Raw genomic sequence first — 15075 nt, 5'->3', positions numbered from 1 at the left:
ACCTCAAATAATTTTCTAAGAGCAACCATCACTTATAAAAACCTCATCATACTTTTCTAAAATGAAGTATTATCTTCCCTCTCCTACCCCTCAAAATTCATCATGACTTCTATCAATTATAAGCAAATACTAACAGACTAGAGCTGTGTTTAAAAAAAATAAATGTCTCGGGGCGGGGGGGGTGGGGGGGGGAAACTCACCCAGTACGCTGCATACACAGTGAAGGTGATGAAAGTACTTCCAGGCATTTGCATCAAACTCTAACCCTCCTTTGCCTGCAGCTCCTGCTTTTCCCATTTTGGTACTGTCTTCTGGCAGTTGCTTCAGCAGGGGGCTGCATGTTCGCACAGATTATGCTGCTTTTTTAATTGTACTGTATCAATGCCTCTGCTCAGCATAAATTGATTATGTTTAACAATACTTTGAACAGACAGAATCAGGCATGGGGAGAGAACCTGTGTATGCACATATATTTTAAAAAGGTATGTTTGATTTAAAGGTTTTAATTAGCACTGTGAGATGACCACATTATTCATGAGTGACAAACCCATGAGATATATAGGTATTCCTAACAAGCATTAACACAACCCCTGTGAACTCCTGTCTCACATGTGTCATGACTTTAGAAACATGTTTAGCCGTTCAGGAAAAAAACAGCCTACTAACATCGAGCGATCCTAGCTCACCCTAGGTAGGCCTCAGAAAGACCTGAAGTTAATGAATTTCTGAAGAGGCCATAAACGTGAGTCAAAAATCTTTTTGTTAAAGGATATTTCTTAGCTGTCTATGAAAAAAAGTTGATTTTAACTTTAACTCCTGAGGTGAACTTTGGATTGTGGCAGTTGCAGGCAAATTATTTTCAGACCAGCAAACACAGGTGGATGTAGCCCGGGAAGATGAAGGGAGCCTGTGGTTAAAAATGCTGTTGCACTCCGCTTAAAAGACCTTGAGACTTGAAACTCTTGGTATTTCAGCCCACCATGGTCCTGTATGGAGGACAGGGGTGATGCAGGCTAGAACACCCCTCTAGTGCAGGTTATTGCACACCATGCAAGGCCTTTTTCCCAACTATTTTCCAGTGCAAGATTGTTCCCGTCAATCCGTGTCTTTTACCTAATCTGTCCAATCTACCTGTAGAGGGTAGGGCCTCTGCCCTTGCTTTTCAGCCTAAAGCTTTCCATAACTCGGCAAACACCGGTGTTTCAACCTTTTTTTCACCGTTGCACCCACTTTTGCAGTCTCTACGGGTTTCAAAATATGCACGTAATTTTACACTGAATAAACTCTTTCCATATAGCTTGTGCTAATCCTAACAATATGATGTCATCCAAACTCCACAGCATTTGTGAAACATGTTTTAATATTCCAGATCTTTTGATCTCTTCTCATAAATCAATCCCTCCATCTCTTTAATTATTTTAATTGCTCTTCTTTAAATTCCCTTCAACGTAATTTTCCAACAGGAAGATTCCCCAAAATATCCCAGGCATGACTTAATTAAGAAGCACGCACAGGGTAGTCATGCCAAAGAAGCGGAAGAGAAAGTCTGTTAGTTCCTTCCTCAGCGATGGGATCCTTCACAGAGAGGCTTAAATTCTTCTGGCTTTGTTATTATGCTGTTCTGTAAGACCATATGTAATTTACTGTCCACTTTCACTCCTACATGTTGAGGCTGCAGATTTCTTCCCCCTGTTGAATGTTTTCCTACAGCTCTACCAATGTTTCCCAGATGAACCTCTTCTTTTCCACCCATATTCCTTTTTTTGAATTTGTTCATACTGTTTTGCCAGTTTTCCCAGCTCCACCTAGCCTAATGAACAGCTGTGAAAGACATTTATGGCCAGTAACTGTCCTTTAAGTCAAAGTTTGAGAAAGAAAGACTTCATACTGTTCTCTGAAATAATTCATTAACCTTTTCAGCTCCTCAGTTGAAGTCCACTACTAATCCATAAGATTCCCATCCATATAAAAAAAGGACCTGGTAAGACAACTGTTCGGTTTCTTTTTTCAGTTGTAAATTTAATTAAAAAGATGATGCTCCACCCCTCTTCAAGTGCCAGTCCAGAACGGTCGCCTTAAGTAGCAAAATTAATGCCATGAAAATATTTACATGACAAACTGGTCTTTTTTTTTTTTTTTTTTTTTTTTTCCTGTAAACCCAGCAAAGTTGGTAATGTGTATATAAGGGCATAATGTAGTTAGGCACCTGGCACGTATGAACAAATACATTTGAAGGTACTTAGGTGACAACATCACTATTACCTTCTTCCAACTATTCCACAATGGAAAGATAATGTAATAGGTTGAACCGAGCAAAAGGCATTGGTTAGTTCCCTGCTGCCACCGAAGACAGCAAAAAACAGTCCAGTAAGCTCCTTTATGTAATGAAGTGACTGAAACAACTGCAGCCACCACAAGCAAACGTGAGAGATGTAAGAGATCATAAAGTACAGGGATTTTGCTGGATGTTTTCTGGCAGTTGCATGTCTGAAAAAAAACCAGCAGAGAGATCAGACAGCAGCAAGGAAGCATTGACTTTGGTCAAAAAAAAAAAAAACCAGAAAAAAAAAAAAGGCATGGCACTAAGAAAAAGCAAAATTCCCAGTAAAATGGCAAGGATACCCAATCCACCCAAATGGGACTATGTAATCCCCTGTAACATCCAGGACTGGATCAAAGATGTTGAATGAGAATCTGCAAAGCCCTATATTTTAGCTAATAAATAATAATAATAAAAAAAAGCCTCTCACAGATCTTCTGTGTCAAATGAACACCAGCTGATGAAAGTGTAGTTATTACAGAACTGCATATGCCTGTGCCTCTTTTTTTTTTTTTTTTTTTTTTTTGTGTATCTTCAGTGAATCCTGCTTTGCTCAGGATGCATGTGTGGAAGCATACTGTTCAAAACAAGGATACTGTAAGCTTGTGCTGAAAAAGCATTATTGTCATTTACAGAAATAATCATGGTAGCACATCAGATTACAGAATAATGATTACTTGCAAACCTCTTAATTGTGGAATCCCATGAAATCACTGATGCCATGAGATTGTGTAAATTCTATTTCAATCCTGCAAAGAAATGCAAGGAACCAAGAGCTGGCAGAACTCGTGGTAACCAACAAAGTTAAACATCAGTCCTGTCATTAACTACTTCTAGATGGTATTTTTCTGGGTTTGTAACTACACGTGGCTTACGTCGTTTGTGGCTTCAGCACGCTATTTTACAGTTATCCTTTATGTCAGAAAAAATGACATTAAATGAAAGGCTTTAAAGGTTCTTTGGTGATGGTCCCTCTGAGGCCAGGGGAAGCGAGAGCACCGTCCCTGCCCAGCGGGTGGCAAGGACCCCGCGGCGGCCCCGGCGCTGAGGCCACCATTGCTGCTGGGAGTTGACCCGGGGGGGCCTCAGCGCCGGGACACCCTGGAGGGACTTCACCGGGGGCGTGGGGCAGTGAATCGAATCCCCGAGAACATCTGGGCTCCGCAGGGTACTTCTCGGACTCGCACTCGGGCCCCAGCGCGGGGGGTTGAGGCGAGAGGCGGCGGCCGGACAGGCGCGGGCACAGGCACCCGCCGCCGCGCTAAGGAGCCGCAGCCATCGTGGAGGGGCGGCCGCGCCGCAGTGGCCGCGATCCCCGCCCCGCAGCGCGGGGCCCCGCCGAGCCAGGCCAGCAGCAACCGCCGCTGCCACACACCGACATCGCTTGGCGCCCGCTCCTCCCGCCGCAAACGGCCCGCCGCCGCCGCCGCCATTCCCACCCGCCGGCCGCCAACGGCCGCTGCCCTCCCGCCCCGCCGCCATTGCCCCGCCCCGCCGGCCGGGCCCCGCCCCGGCCGGCGCGCGCCCACCCCCGCGGCGCCGCTGCAGCCCCCGCGCCCATATAGGCTCCTCCGCCGCACTCCCCGCGCCGCTGCCGCCGCCGCCTCCTCCAGGCATGGCACAGGGCTCTACCTCACTATGGCAGCACCAGCGCGGCACAGCACCCTGGACTTCCTGCTCGGCGCCACAGGTAACCGCCGCGGCGGGAGAGGGAGTGGGGGGGGGGCCGCGTCCCCCCTCGGCGTCCCCCCTCGGCGTCCCCCCTCTCCCCCTGCCCGGCGGTGTGTCGCGCCCCGCCTCCCCTCGCCCCTCTGCCGCCGCCGAGGAAGCGGCGCGCCCGCCCGCCCGCCAGGCCCCGCGCGGGCGCCCCCTCACCCGGGCCTCCCTCCTGAGCCCCTTGCCCGGCCGCGTGTCCCCGGTACCCGCCCCCGCCGGCGGGCAGGTGCCCCCGCGCTCCCCGGGGCCCCCGCCACAGCCCGGCCGGGCGGGGGCCCGCTGCGGCCTCCCGCCTTGAGCCCGCTGTGCCGCGGGGCCAGCTCGGGGCGAAGCGGCGGTGCGGGAACCGGGAGTGTCTGTGTGTGTGTATGGGGGGGGGGTGTGCAGGTGCCCCCGCCCCGGGCTGTCACGGCGGCGGGTTCCGTGCGGCAGCAGGGCGGGCTTTCCCCGCGGGCGGCAGGGGGAAGCGGGCGGGCGGGAGGTGCGGCGCCGCGGGCCTGGGGGGAGGGCGAGTGGGCCTGGCCGTTTCCGAGCGGCCGCGCCGGGGCTCCCCGCGAAGCCCGCCTCGGCCCGGCGCCCCGCTTAGTGCAGCCCTCGCACCGCGCTGCAGGCGGGGGCGATGAAAGGGGCTCACAGCTCCCGCGGAGTGGGGTGCGGGTACAACGGGTGAGTGTCTTGACACTTCGGTATTTCTCCTAACGCCGTCGCAAAAGCGCGAAGGAAGTGATTAGCGATGAAACTCGGCTTCGGGTGAGCCCCGGGCCGTTTCAGCGCTTTACTCAGCAGTTAGCTGTAGGGGGCACGTTCGAGCCAGAAACCGGGGAAACCACGTTTTTCAACGGCCAATATGGGCGAAAAGGTTTAATCGGGGGGGGGAGCTGCCTTGGGCGGCGAGGCCGGTGAGCACTGCGCAGGGCCGCCAGCCCGGGCTGCCCTGGTCTGCCCTCCCCTCCGCGCTGCGCCCTCCCCGGGAACGGCTCCTGCCCGGGCCCAGTGAGCCTCCGGGGCCTGCTGGCCTTTCGGGTCCTCCCCCTCTCTTCTTATTTCCCGTTTTTGAAGGAGGCGGAGAGGTGTGAAGGCAGTTCCCCGCATCTACAGATAAAATCTATCCATAGCTTGATTTGAGAGAGGTTCCTGACCCCAGGGGTTTTGCTGCGTGCTGCGCCCTTCCTGGCGTTGCTGCGTTTGCGCTTCAGAGCCACGAGCAGAGGGGGGAAGGTAATCATGGAGTTGTTCCCAAACAGTGTCCTTTACGATATTCTGCTGTGTTTCAAGGTGAAAGTCTTCCATTTTCCATTTTACGGTGAGATTTTTTTTTTTATAGTGCAGTTCAGTCACTCTAATGGTGAAGAGATAGTTCTGACATTTTCCTTGCACCTTGTGTTTTACTGATCTAGCCTGAACAGAATTGGGAAGCTAAACAAGTCTAAAAGCAATTTTCGTGGATACCATACAGCCCCTGCAACGACCTCTTTGCCTGTTTAGTTCCCTGAACTATCATGGGTTCAAGGGTTATATCAGTAACTGGCTTCTGCAGAAGAGTCAGAATTACCAGGGAAAAGAGTAGGACTAGGTGTATTAAAAATAAGTTGCACTTACATTAGCTGTTCTATGATTAAAAAAAGTAATAAGTGTGATAACTGTCTTTAGTGCTGTCTTGATTTCAGGTTGGTTTTCTATACCATCTCCCTTTTCTTTTGAAGACGGTGTTTAGATCTTTCTCTGGTCAAGATTGATGTGCCTAAATGGGATGGGGGTACAGACCAACTGTTCAAGAATCTTTTTTATTGATGTGTAGATCAAAAGAGGGAAGAAACCTTTTTCCTTTCATATGTTTGTTTCAGCATAGTAGACATTTTCAGTGAGATGTGAAGAACTTTCTTCCACCCATGACAGCTCTGAAGTTGGCTTGGACTTTTCATGTGGAGTTTTTCCTCTTGTTTAGTGCTTATGGCCCAGAACATAGTTGTCTGTAGAGGGAAAATTGGTGAATGTGTCTTTGTAGTTTGAGTTAAAGGAGTTCAGTGCTGAATCATGGGTCATCAATTAGTTGAGATTTTTACTTGTTAGTTCCATGGATAATGAAACTTCTGAATGGTCTGGAATGACATAAAATGGCATTTAGTAAAATGAAATGTGTGGTTTTGGCCCTTCTGATCTTGTGAGGATGACATGTTGCCTCTGCATCTCAGCTGAAGCTGCTGCATCTTTGTTCTGGACAATGCAGAATCTGTTAAGTTTTTGGTAAATGCACACTTCTTATTCCTTAAAACATTAACTGTGCCCTCAGTTTTTGACAAATAGGTATTTTTGGTAGGTATTAGTATAGCTGTGAAATTATATAGCTTGTACGAAGGCAAGACTTTAGTTTATGAAAGCAGATTTGCTCAGTAGTTTGTGTTTTGTTGCAATGCATCTTGCAATAACTGTATGTGGTTATGGTGTCTATTTCTTTAAGAATCTACTTATATGAGAGTTGTTACATATGGTTGATATAAGTTGAATATGGTTCTAGGTGTTAGCACAGTAGCTATCCAGTGTTCTAATCCTGAGGGGAAGAAAGGCTTCACTGGTGTTGTCCAGCATCAAGATTGAACATGACTGTAAAGGGTGGTGTTTCTGAGATGTTACCATTTTTCTGGGAGTTGTTTGTTTCTTTGTGCTCTGTGTGGCTTGTCTTCATCCTCACTCTTTCAAGGCTCTTGGGGAGTAAAGGAGGGAGGCTGCCTTTGTATGTCAGTGAAAAGATCTGGAGGACATAGCTCTGCATTAGGAAGATGGGATTTTGTTACGTGTTCATACTTGTGCAGCTATTAGCTAGCAGCTGCTTGTGCTACAGAATGGTCTAGGTACTGGTGGGTCAGTCCCACTTGCTGACTGACTTGGGATGTGCCAAAATCTTTCAACAGCAGCCCTGTTTCTTCAGGCAGTACCATTCTTCTGGGATATTGGACTGTGGTGCATGTCACATACATTCTTCAGGACTGGAATATGTATTCAGCAAGATCTTGAGAATGATAACTGGAATAGTAGGAATTTCTTAGTGTTTGCCATCACTTCTGTAAAGTTGATGGTGGCTCGATGTATTGAGAGATGCCAGCAATGGCAATGAAAACATGGGTGTAGGGAGTTAAAGACTACTAGTCCTCTTGGGTTGGTTTGAGATGGGGGAGGACACAGCACTGTCTTGGGAGCAGGGCTACATGAGATTAATGAAGCCATGTACCTCTCTACTCAAAGCTGTCAGTTTTCTTCAAACCCTTCAATAAATTTTTTTAATGTGCTACAAAAACCTACAAGTTGGTCAAAAGAAAAAAGGTCCTTTTGTCATCAGAACCATACCTTCCCTAATTATGCATCCCATCAGTTTTTAAAAATAGTAACAGGCAGTTGAATATAAGCAGAGCTGAATATTTGATAGCTGGGTAACACAACCTGACTTTCTGTGATGGTCTCAGCAAAAGCTGGTTAAAGTAGTAACTGTAGAGCTCAATTCTTTAAGCAGAAGTATCTTGCTTATCTGTGGCCCCTGAGATAAGCAGACAACTTCAGCAGGCAAGCAGCATAGTGTGTTTCCCTATCCTAAAATGCAAGAAGGGTGCTTTAACACTTATGAAAATGGATGCAGATTGCTTGCCTGCCTTAATTTGGGCATAGAAGGCTTTAGTCATGCATTTCACTTCTGGGCTAATGACATTTTTATTTGTCAATTGTAAATGAGGAATTTGAAACTCCAAGTTACTTAAAGGACTTTATGATAAAGTATGTAGATGCATGATGCCTTATATCTTTACAGAATTGATTTTTAGATTACTGTGTGTTGTAAATCTGCTCATAGATGGGAGTGTTTCTGTCCATGCATGAAGGTACCTTATAAGCTTAGCTTTCTTGGTTCTTGAGTATTGAAATGATTAATATTCAGGTTTCTTTAATGAGGGAAGGATAATATGGAGACTCTCTTGAGATGTTTTTTATTTACTTCGGGAAGTTTCTTTGAAAGGGTAAGAACCTGTTGGAAAACCAGTTTTAACTCGGTTTACTGTTTGGGATTATTGCTGGATGGATTATACAGTTCATAGTACATGAACTGCACATACAGTTGTGCCAACAACATTCAGGACCAGGGCACAGACGAGTGGGCTGATGGAGAGCAGTGATTACCTGAACTGATGCAGTTACTGAAATAAATTATTATGCAACTCTTGTGTGAATTAGCACACAATGGAAATGTCAGGGCAGGTGAGGCAATGTTTGGGTTTTTAAGAAGGATAAGTGGATATGTGTGTGCACATGGTTTCTTTCCTCAAATTAGTATTTTCATGGAGATAGAAGAAGGAATGACCTTTTGTGGGATGAGCCTACTGTTTAGGCCCTCTGTCAGTGGCTTTGTTCCTGTCTTCAGGATCCACTGCTCAATTCTGATACTGCATGTGGGGAAAAACTTGGTGAGAAAATCAAGCCTGTCATCAGTAGGAATACATGTAAATAAAAAGTGGCTAATGACTGCAGTACTTATGTCTAAATGTTTTTGGATGTAGACAACATAATAGATAGTCTTTACTAATGTGTGAAAGAAAAATCTAACTGCAATCATGTATGTTGGATTTGACTTGCAAAAACTATTTAAAACTTTAATAGTTTGGTTAGTGTTTTGCTGCTGCATAACTGCACTTATTGGAGACAAAATTGATTTGCAAAACTTCTGGAGTTTTTTTCAAAGGGAGACACTTATTGCTTTATAAATTAATTAAAATTACATAAAATGTCTCAGCTGAAGCATCCATTACAAGGTAAGAAAGTGCCACTAACTCTACTGGCAATTCAGTATCTTAGACTTTTGGCCTATTCTTAAGCAGACAGGAGTGCTGTCAGGTGAAGCTTTAGTATGCAGTCAGAGGTGTAAAGAATTAAATAACCCTTACATCCTTGGTGGATTTTTTTGTTTACAGTATTTAATAATACTCCATGATATGCTTCAGTGTTTGACATCCTTAAGTCTAATAACTAACTGGTTGTACATGTGTCCTGAAAGAATCTTGATTATAAGGTGTTCTAAGTTACTAAATGTTCTTTCAGTAATGAAGTTTTTACTTAAGCTATCAAATAGTTAACTATCTGAACTGCATGCAGTTAAAGCTAATATTTTCATTCTTTGTTTTGATTGGAAGTTTTAATGTTCTTCTTAAAACTGTGGTTCTGCTCTATGTGCTTATTCTTGGCTGTGCTGATCTAAACTTTTGGAGGGGGGGCAAGAGTTGACAAAGCTTTCAGTTCTGCATCCCTTTAGAGTGCTGTAGTTGAGTTTCCTTACTTCAAGGACTAAAATGTCTGAGGGGACAGTCTCCCAGTAATGGGAGTGTCAAAGAGAACTAAATGATGATGAGGGGTTCTGTATTGGCTCTACCATCTCTGAAACCTCTACCTGTGGAAACTCTACATGAGCTCAGCTGCTTCTGTGTGAGCTGTATCCTGCTGTACTAAAGACAGTTTGGAATTGGTGCTGGTTTGGTTTAAGCAGATAATCAGCAGTTCTAGCTGTTGATTCATGGTTTGTCCCACACTGAGTGTAAAAGTAACAGAGAAAGCAGGAGGAGGTGACTGGCATTTGAAACTTGCCCTCTCTTGCAGCATTCTTCCATGCATAAGTCAGTCTTGTGTATGAAGGAATGGAGGAGGAAGGCTTAAATTAATACTAAATACTTAGTGATTTCTAAGAATATAAATTTAAAACTTGTCAATAGAACTTTTGAGTGCTTGGCTATATATAGTTATTTTTAAATTAATATTCTCCGTAATGTTTCTGTTGCCTAACATAGTAGAGATGCTAGGGGTTTGTTTTTCTTAGGAGGCAAATTCTGGTTCTATGGCTGGAGCCGGCTGCAGTTAGCAGTAAAAACAAATTAAGTATATTTGAACATACTGTGGGGGAAATGGTATCTCTGAGCCTTGTAGCTCAGTTTGACTGGTTCTGTCAAGTACTGGGTTGTCTGAAGTGCTGAAACATCTGATTACAGTGATAACATGCAGATGATATGCTTATCTCTCTGCCCTATTGATTTATGGTATGTTATCAAAATTTGCTGAGTCCTTAACTATGATTCTATGTGAAGACAATGTAAATAAAGATTAAACAAGACTCAAGTAAATGCCTCTAGAGCTTGCAACTCTTATTAACCCTGGCTAAAGGTGTGTTTGCAGCTAGCTTGTAGCTGCAGCTCAGGAATGGGTATATTTTAGCTGTGCTCCCTTAGCAGCCTCTGTGAGTGATGTGGGCTCAGCCTGTGCTCTTGGCTGGGCTGTTTTGAGCTGAGCCCTGCAGGTCTCCACAGTCTAGTTATGACAGGTCTGGACCAGGAACTGGCCTGCTGTGTGTCAGAGCACAAATGGGGCTTGTCAGGAGGTGTTAATACAGGAATTAATAGCTTTCCATTTTTAGCAATAAGGACTGCTGTGAACTCATTCCATCCTTTTGTCAGTTTCCAGTTTTGAAGATTAAAATGCTTTATGAATGGAACTCTGAAAATAAAATTATCTGATTCCCCAACATCATGTCAGGTACTCAATGGCTGCTTGCTCAGGCATGAAGGAACTGTTGCCTGCAAAGGTGGAGGTTAACAGCATGGGAGATGTTTTCCATGAGGGTCTGGCTTGAGGCTGTGGAACAAATTCCTGCAGGAAATAAAGACTGCTTTAGAAACATCAGTATTTCCCATTTCAGGTACACTTCTCTGCCCATGCCTTGTTAATAGCAAAATCCTTGCAAGGAGAGGAAAGTACATGAAACAACTACTAATCACTTTGCTTAATACATTGCTAGAAGATGGTCAGGTTCCAGGTGATGGAAGTGGCTTGAGAGATGTGAGTGAACAGGAGAGCTGGTATTATTTGGGCATGCTGAAAGTGTGTTACCAAGTACATTTTTTCTCTTACTGCCTTTTTGAATGGAAGGACTACAGATACTTCAACAGGTGATAACGTTTAAAATGTGAACAGTCTTTCCATGCCAGTTGATGGACTTCAGTTTATGAATTACTGGGAGACAAATTAAGTTTGGAGCTGAGACATTGCAACAAGATTTGCTGATGTTAAGACTCAAGCTACACATCATATGAAAGAAGTTTTCTGAGTGCATAAGTACTCTGTGTCAAGGTGGTATGCCAAACTCATGTATGAGGACATTGGTTTGCAGATGCCTTTGGATTACCTCTTTGCCTACTGCTCAGCTCTGATCTGTTTGGCTGAAGTGTTGGAAGAAGTTTAATGAAATGCTGACTTTCCATGGCAAAATTAAACTTGACCAAGCATCGAGTCTGGAAGAGTCTGTTGTGAGACAGGATATTGTTTGTGGGTTGTCCAGAACAGTGTGACAAATTTTTCATGTCTGTCTCTAGATAAGCAAGTGTTGCTTCTGTATTTAAGAACTGAAATTGTATGAAGTGTAAAAACCTGTGAATCTTGCACGGTAAAGTAGCAATTAGAGAAAGGAAAAAAGTTAAAAGTGTGTTTTTCGTAACTAAACTTTAGTGAGATTATTAAATAGCAATGTGACTTACAGAATGCCAGCCACTGTTACTTGTGGAGACTTATAAATGTGTTTTCTTCCAGAGTTACCAGAGAGTGACAGGACTTCAGGTGAGCTGTTCACCATTCCAGAAGATCTGCATTTAAAAAGTTGTTACCCATAATAGGATGTGACATCATAACTATCTGCAGTTAGATGCTAGGTATAGGAAAACTACTTTTAAAGCATATATTTTATCAAAAATACAGAAAGAAATATTTTGTAAATGTCACAATGAATGGGAGAGATGTGTTAAACGTTATTTAACTCTGCATGTGAGTACTGTGACAGGTATGGTAATCTGGCAGTTCTTTGCTGCTTTTATCCTCTTTCTGACTTTGTTTTTGAAGAGGCAGTACTTAAATAGCTTCTTCAGAGTTGTCCTCACTGTCAGAATCTGGCATGCTTGGTGTCTTAAACTTATTTTTTTGTCTTGAATATTCTTGTAGGAGTTGCCCTACCTAAATGAAAAGCATTCCTCTAATAGTCAGCTAAAAATGGTCCCTCAAGTGCTTTCAGCAGCCATGAGGGGCTTGAAATTTTACCAAAAGTGAACAAGGAAAAACCCCTGAATAGGTCCCTGTGGTGGGTTATTTTTAAATTTTGCTAGTGCATCATGATGCAGAAGTCTTCAGGAGTGAGCCTTCTGATATTGATGAGTCTGTAAGTGGGAACCCTGTACTTGTGCAGTGAACAAGCCAGGAAAAGTGTGCTTGCAGTTCTCAATTTCCCAAGTAACTCATCACATGTTAGATGATAATCAAATAATTATGCAAATTAAATCAAGCTAAAGTCTGGAGGGCAATCCTTTGTATTCACTCTTTCATTTAAAGGAGCTTCAGACTCAGACATGCTGCAAGTGTATTAACCTTGACTTTGCTGGCTCTGCTGTAGTCAGCCACTGTTCCAGTGAAGGGTTTATTTTCCTATCTCTGGGTATTTTATTAATGATGCTTATAATTGAGCTGTCCTGTAGGCCAGTGTCTGTGATTGCTTATCTCTTTGCACTGGTACAGGTTTTCAGAGAGACTTCTGTGGGTGATGCATCCTGGCTCCTACAGATATCTCTGCAGGACCATGGTATAATGCAGAGGCAACATATACCTGCTGTCTTCCTGAACTCTTGACTGGTATTCCTTGTCTAATGAGTGGGTACAGATTCTGGATGGCAGAATTTTGGAGACTAGTGAATGCATTTAATGCTACATGTAATAAGTTTAAGAACAAAGCTGAGCTGCTTCATTTAAATGATGTTTTAAGCCTTCTTTGAGTCGGTCTCCGTGAGTTAATAAAGTAAGCTGTACACAAGTGTGTGGCTCTATGTGTAACAGTCCTGCAGTTAGACATGTCCTCAACTGGTCAGTAGTATTATCCTTCCTGAGTGCTCATAAAATGTGAAATACCTTGTGATGGTTTGACTCTGGCTAAATGCCAGGTATCCACCAAGTCGCTCTATCACTTCCCCCCCCCCCCCTTCCCTTTGTTTTCTCAACAGGGTAAAGAGGGGAAAGAAGATAAACTAACCCTTGTGGGTGAAACAAAAGCAGTTTTAATATAAGCAAAGCAAAAGTCCGCGTGCGGAAGCAAAAGCAAACAGATTTATTCTCTACTTCCCATGAAGAGGCGATGTCGGGCCTTCTCAGGAAGCAGGGCTCCAATACGCGTAGTAGTTGCCTCGGAGGACCAAGGGTGACCCCCCCCCTTCCTCCTTTCTCCCAGCTTTATACTGAGCAGACGTCATATGGTATGGAATATCCCTTTGGTCGGTTTGGGTCAGCTGTCCTGGCTGTGTCCCCTCCCAAGATCTTGCCCACCCCGTCCCACTGGGGAAAATATCAGAAAGAGCCTTGGTGCTGTGTAAGCACTGCTCAGCAGCAGCCACAACACCAGGGTGCTATCAACACCCTGCAGCTCCCAGCATAAACCACAGCACCGTGAGGGCTGCTGTAGGGGAAAACCGATTCCAGTTCAGCCAGACCCAATACATACCTTCAGTAAGGCTCTGATCTGCTCTCAAGTCAAGAATATAGTAACTGGGAAGTCAGTCTGTGGGCTGACAGGAAAAAAGTGGCCCCTGGTTATAAAATTTATTAATAACCACTCTCATGTTCACAACTAACCTTGTTAGTCAAGTGTGAATGACCTCTAAATTGGTAGCAAATGCTTTCTTCTGGTTCTTTCAATATGTATGTTGCAGTGATAAGTCTTCATTTGTGCTTGAAAAGACTTTCTAGTTTAGCTAATTTCATATGCGTGAAGCGCTTGCTTTATTCAAGCAAGAAAATGATTTGTTTAGGTGACACTTATATTGGCTTAGTGACTAACTTTACATTAAAGCATGAGAACATAGTTTTATTTTGATGCTTTGCTTTGCGTTTTGGCTCGTGTGAAGGGTTGCTATCTTGGCAAAGGGAGGAGGGTAAAACAGAAAAGTGTGTTGTGCAACTGGTACAATCTGTGGTGTTCATCCTGCCCCTTTACTCTGATCTGCTCTGCTCTCTGCTGTACCCTCTACCTACGTTGCATGCCTCTGCTGTATATTCCAGAAGTGCTGAGCAGCATGCTTATTAACACCAAACCATAAAACAGATGTAGAATGACCAATGCTGCCAGGAATGTGGCATTAATTTAGAGAAAAAATGACAAAAGTATACTTGAATCCCTTTTACAGTAATGGTGATCAGCTTCTGCTGCAGGTTTGATGTGTAGCAGAGGTCACATTAGATAGAGAAAAGCTCCTTGATACAAGGATCCTTGTCTCTAAAAACTTTTGTACCAGAAATCTTACATGATGAGGAATAAAACTGCCCAACCTTATTAGCATTCTTTACTTCCTCATTTAAATGATGTGTTTGAAAATTCATGGGAGACTGAGATAGAGTGGGAATGCTGTGATATAGTCTAGTAAACCTTATGTTTTGCTCTCACTGATTTAATTAAACTCTGTGTTGTGGTGTTTTGTGATTGAATGTACTGAAATAATCAATTCTTGTTAACTGCATTATCTGTCCTTGTAGCAGAAGCTCCCTATTTAACCTTTTCAAAAATAAGTTTTTTGTCTTAAAGACTAGAGGGAAATGGAATATTGCCTTTTAAATGCTGCCAGTGAAAGTGTTCTGACACATCACTTCTACTTGAATGTGGAGCCAAACCCGCTGTTTGCATGTGTTGAATTCTGAATAAGATACCTTACAAAAGTGACCTTATAGTTAAGATCATGGCTGTTGTGTGTAACTGTTTCAGATTAGTCTCACTCTGTATGTGTTTTTACTGGTGGTACTTTGAGATGTGACAGTGCCATTATTCTGCAGTCTGATAATAGATGGTTTTAATACTGTAATCTGGTAACTGGAAATGTCTCTTTGAAGCACAAACAGTAAGGCTTAATTAAACCTCACTGATGTTGGAATGTATTTTTATTGAGTCTGAGGTTACAGAAGACTTCAGGAACTTAAGGTTCACAAAACAACATGGGGTA

General features: G+C 43.9%; 1 protein-coding gene across 1 annotated transcript in view; it reads left to right on the top strand.

Moving 5' to 3' along the window:
• Positions 1-3829: 3829 nt before the first annotated feature.
• SMS (spermine synthase) overlaps positions 3830-15075 on the top strand; it is a 56931-nt gene continuing 45685 nt past the window's right edge. Inside the window, exon 1 of the mRNA XM_074905950.1 lies at positions 3830-4010. Within this exon, the coding sequence (XP_074762051.1) occupies positions 3959-4010 (52 nt within the window). The 5' untranslated portion in view covers positions 3830-3958. The remainder of the gene's footprint in view (positions 4011-15075) is intronic.

This window comes from Athene noctua, chromosome 1, assembly GCF_965140245.1.
Source record: "Athene noctua chromosome 1, bAthNoc1.hap1.1, whole genome shotgun sequence".
Lineage (NCBI taxonomy): Eukaryota > Metazoa > Chordata > Aves > Strigiformes > Strigidae > Athene > Athene noctua.
The sequence above is the reverse complement of the archived record's forward strand: the minus strand, read 5'-3'. Positions and strand labels throughout refer to the sequence as shown.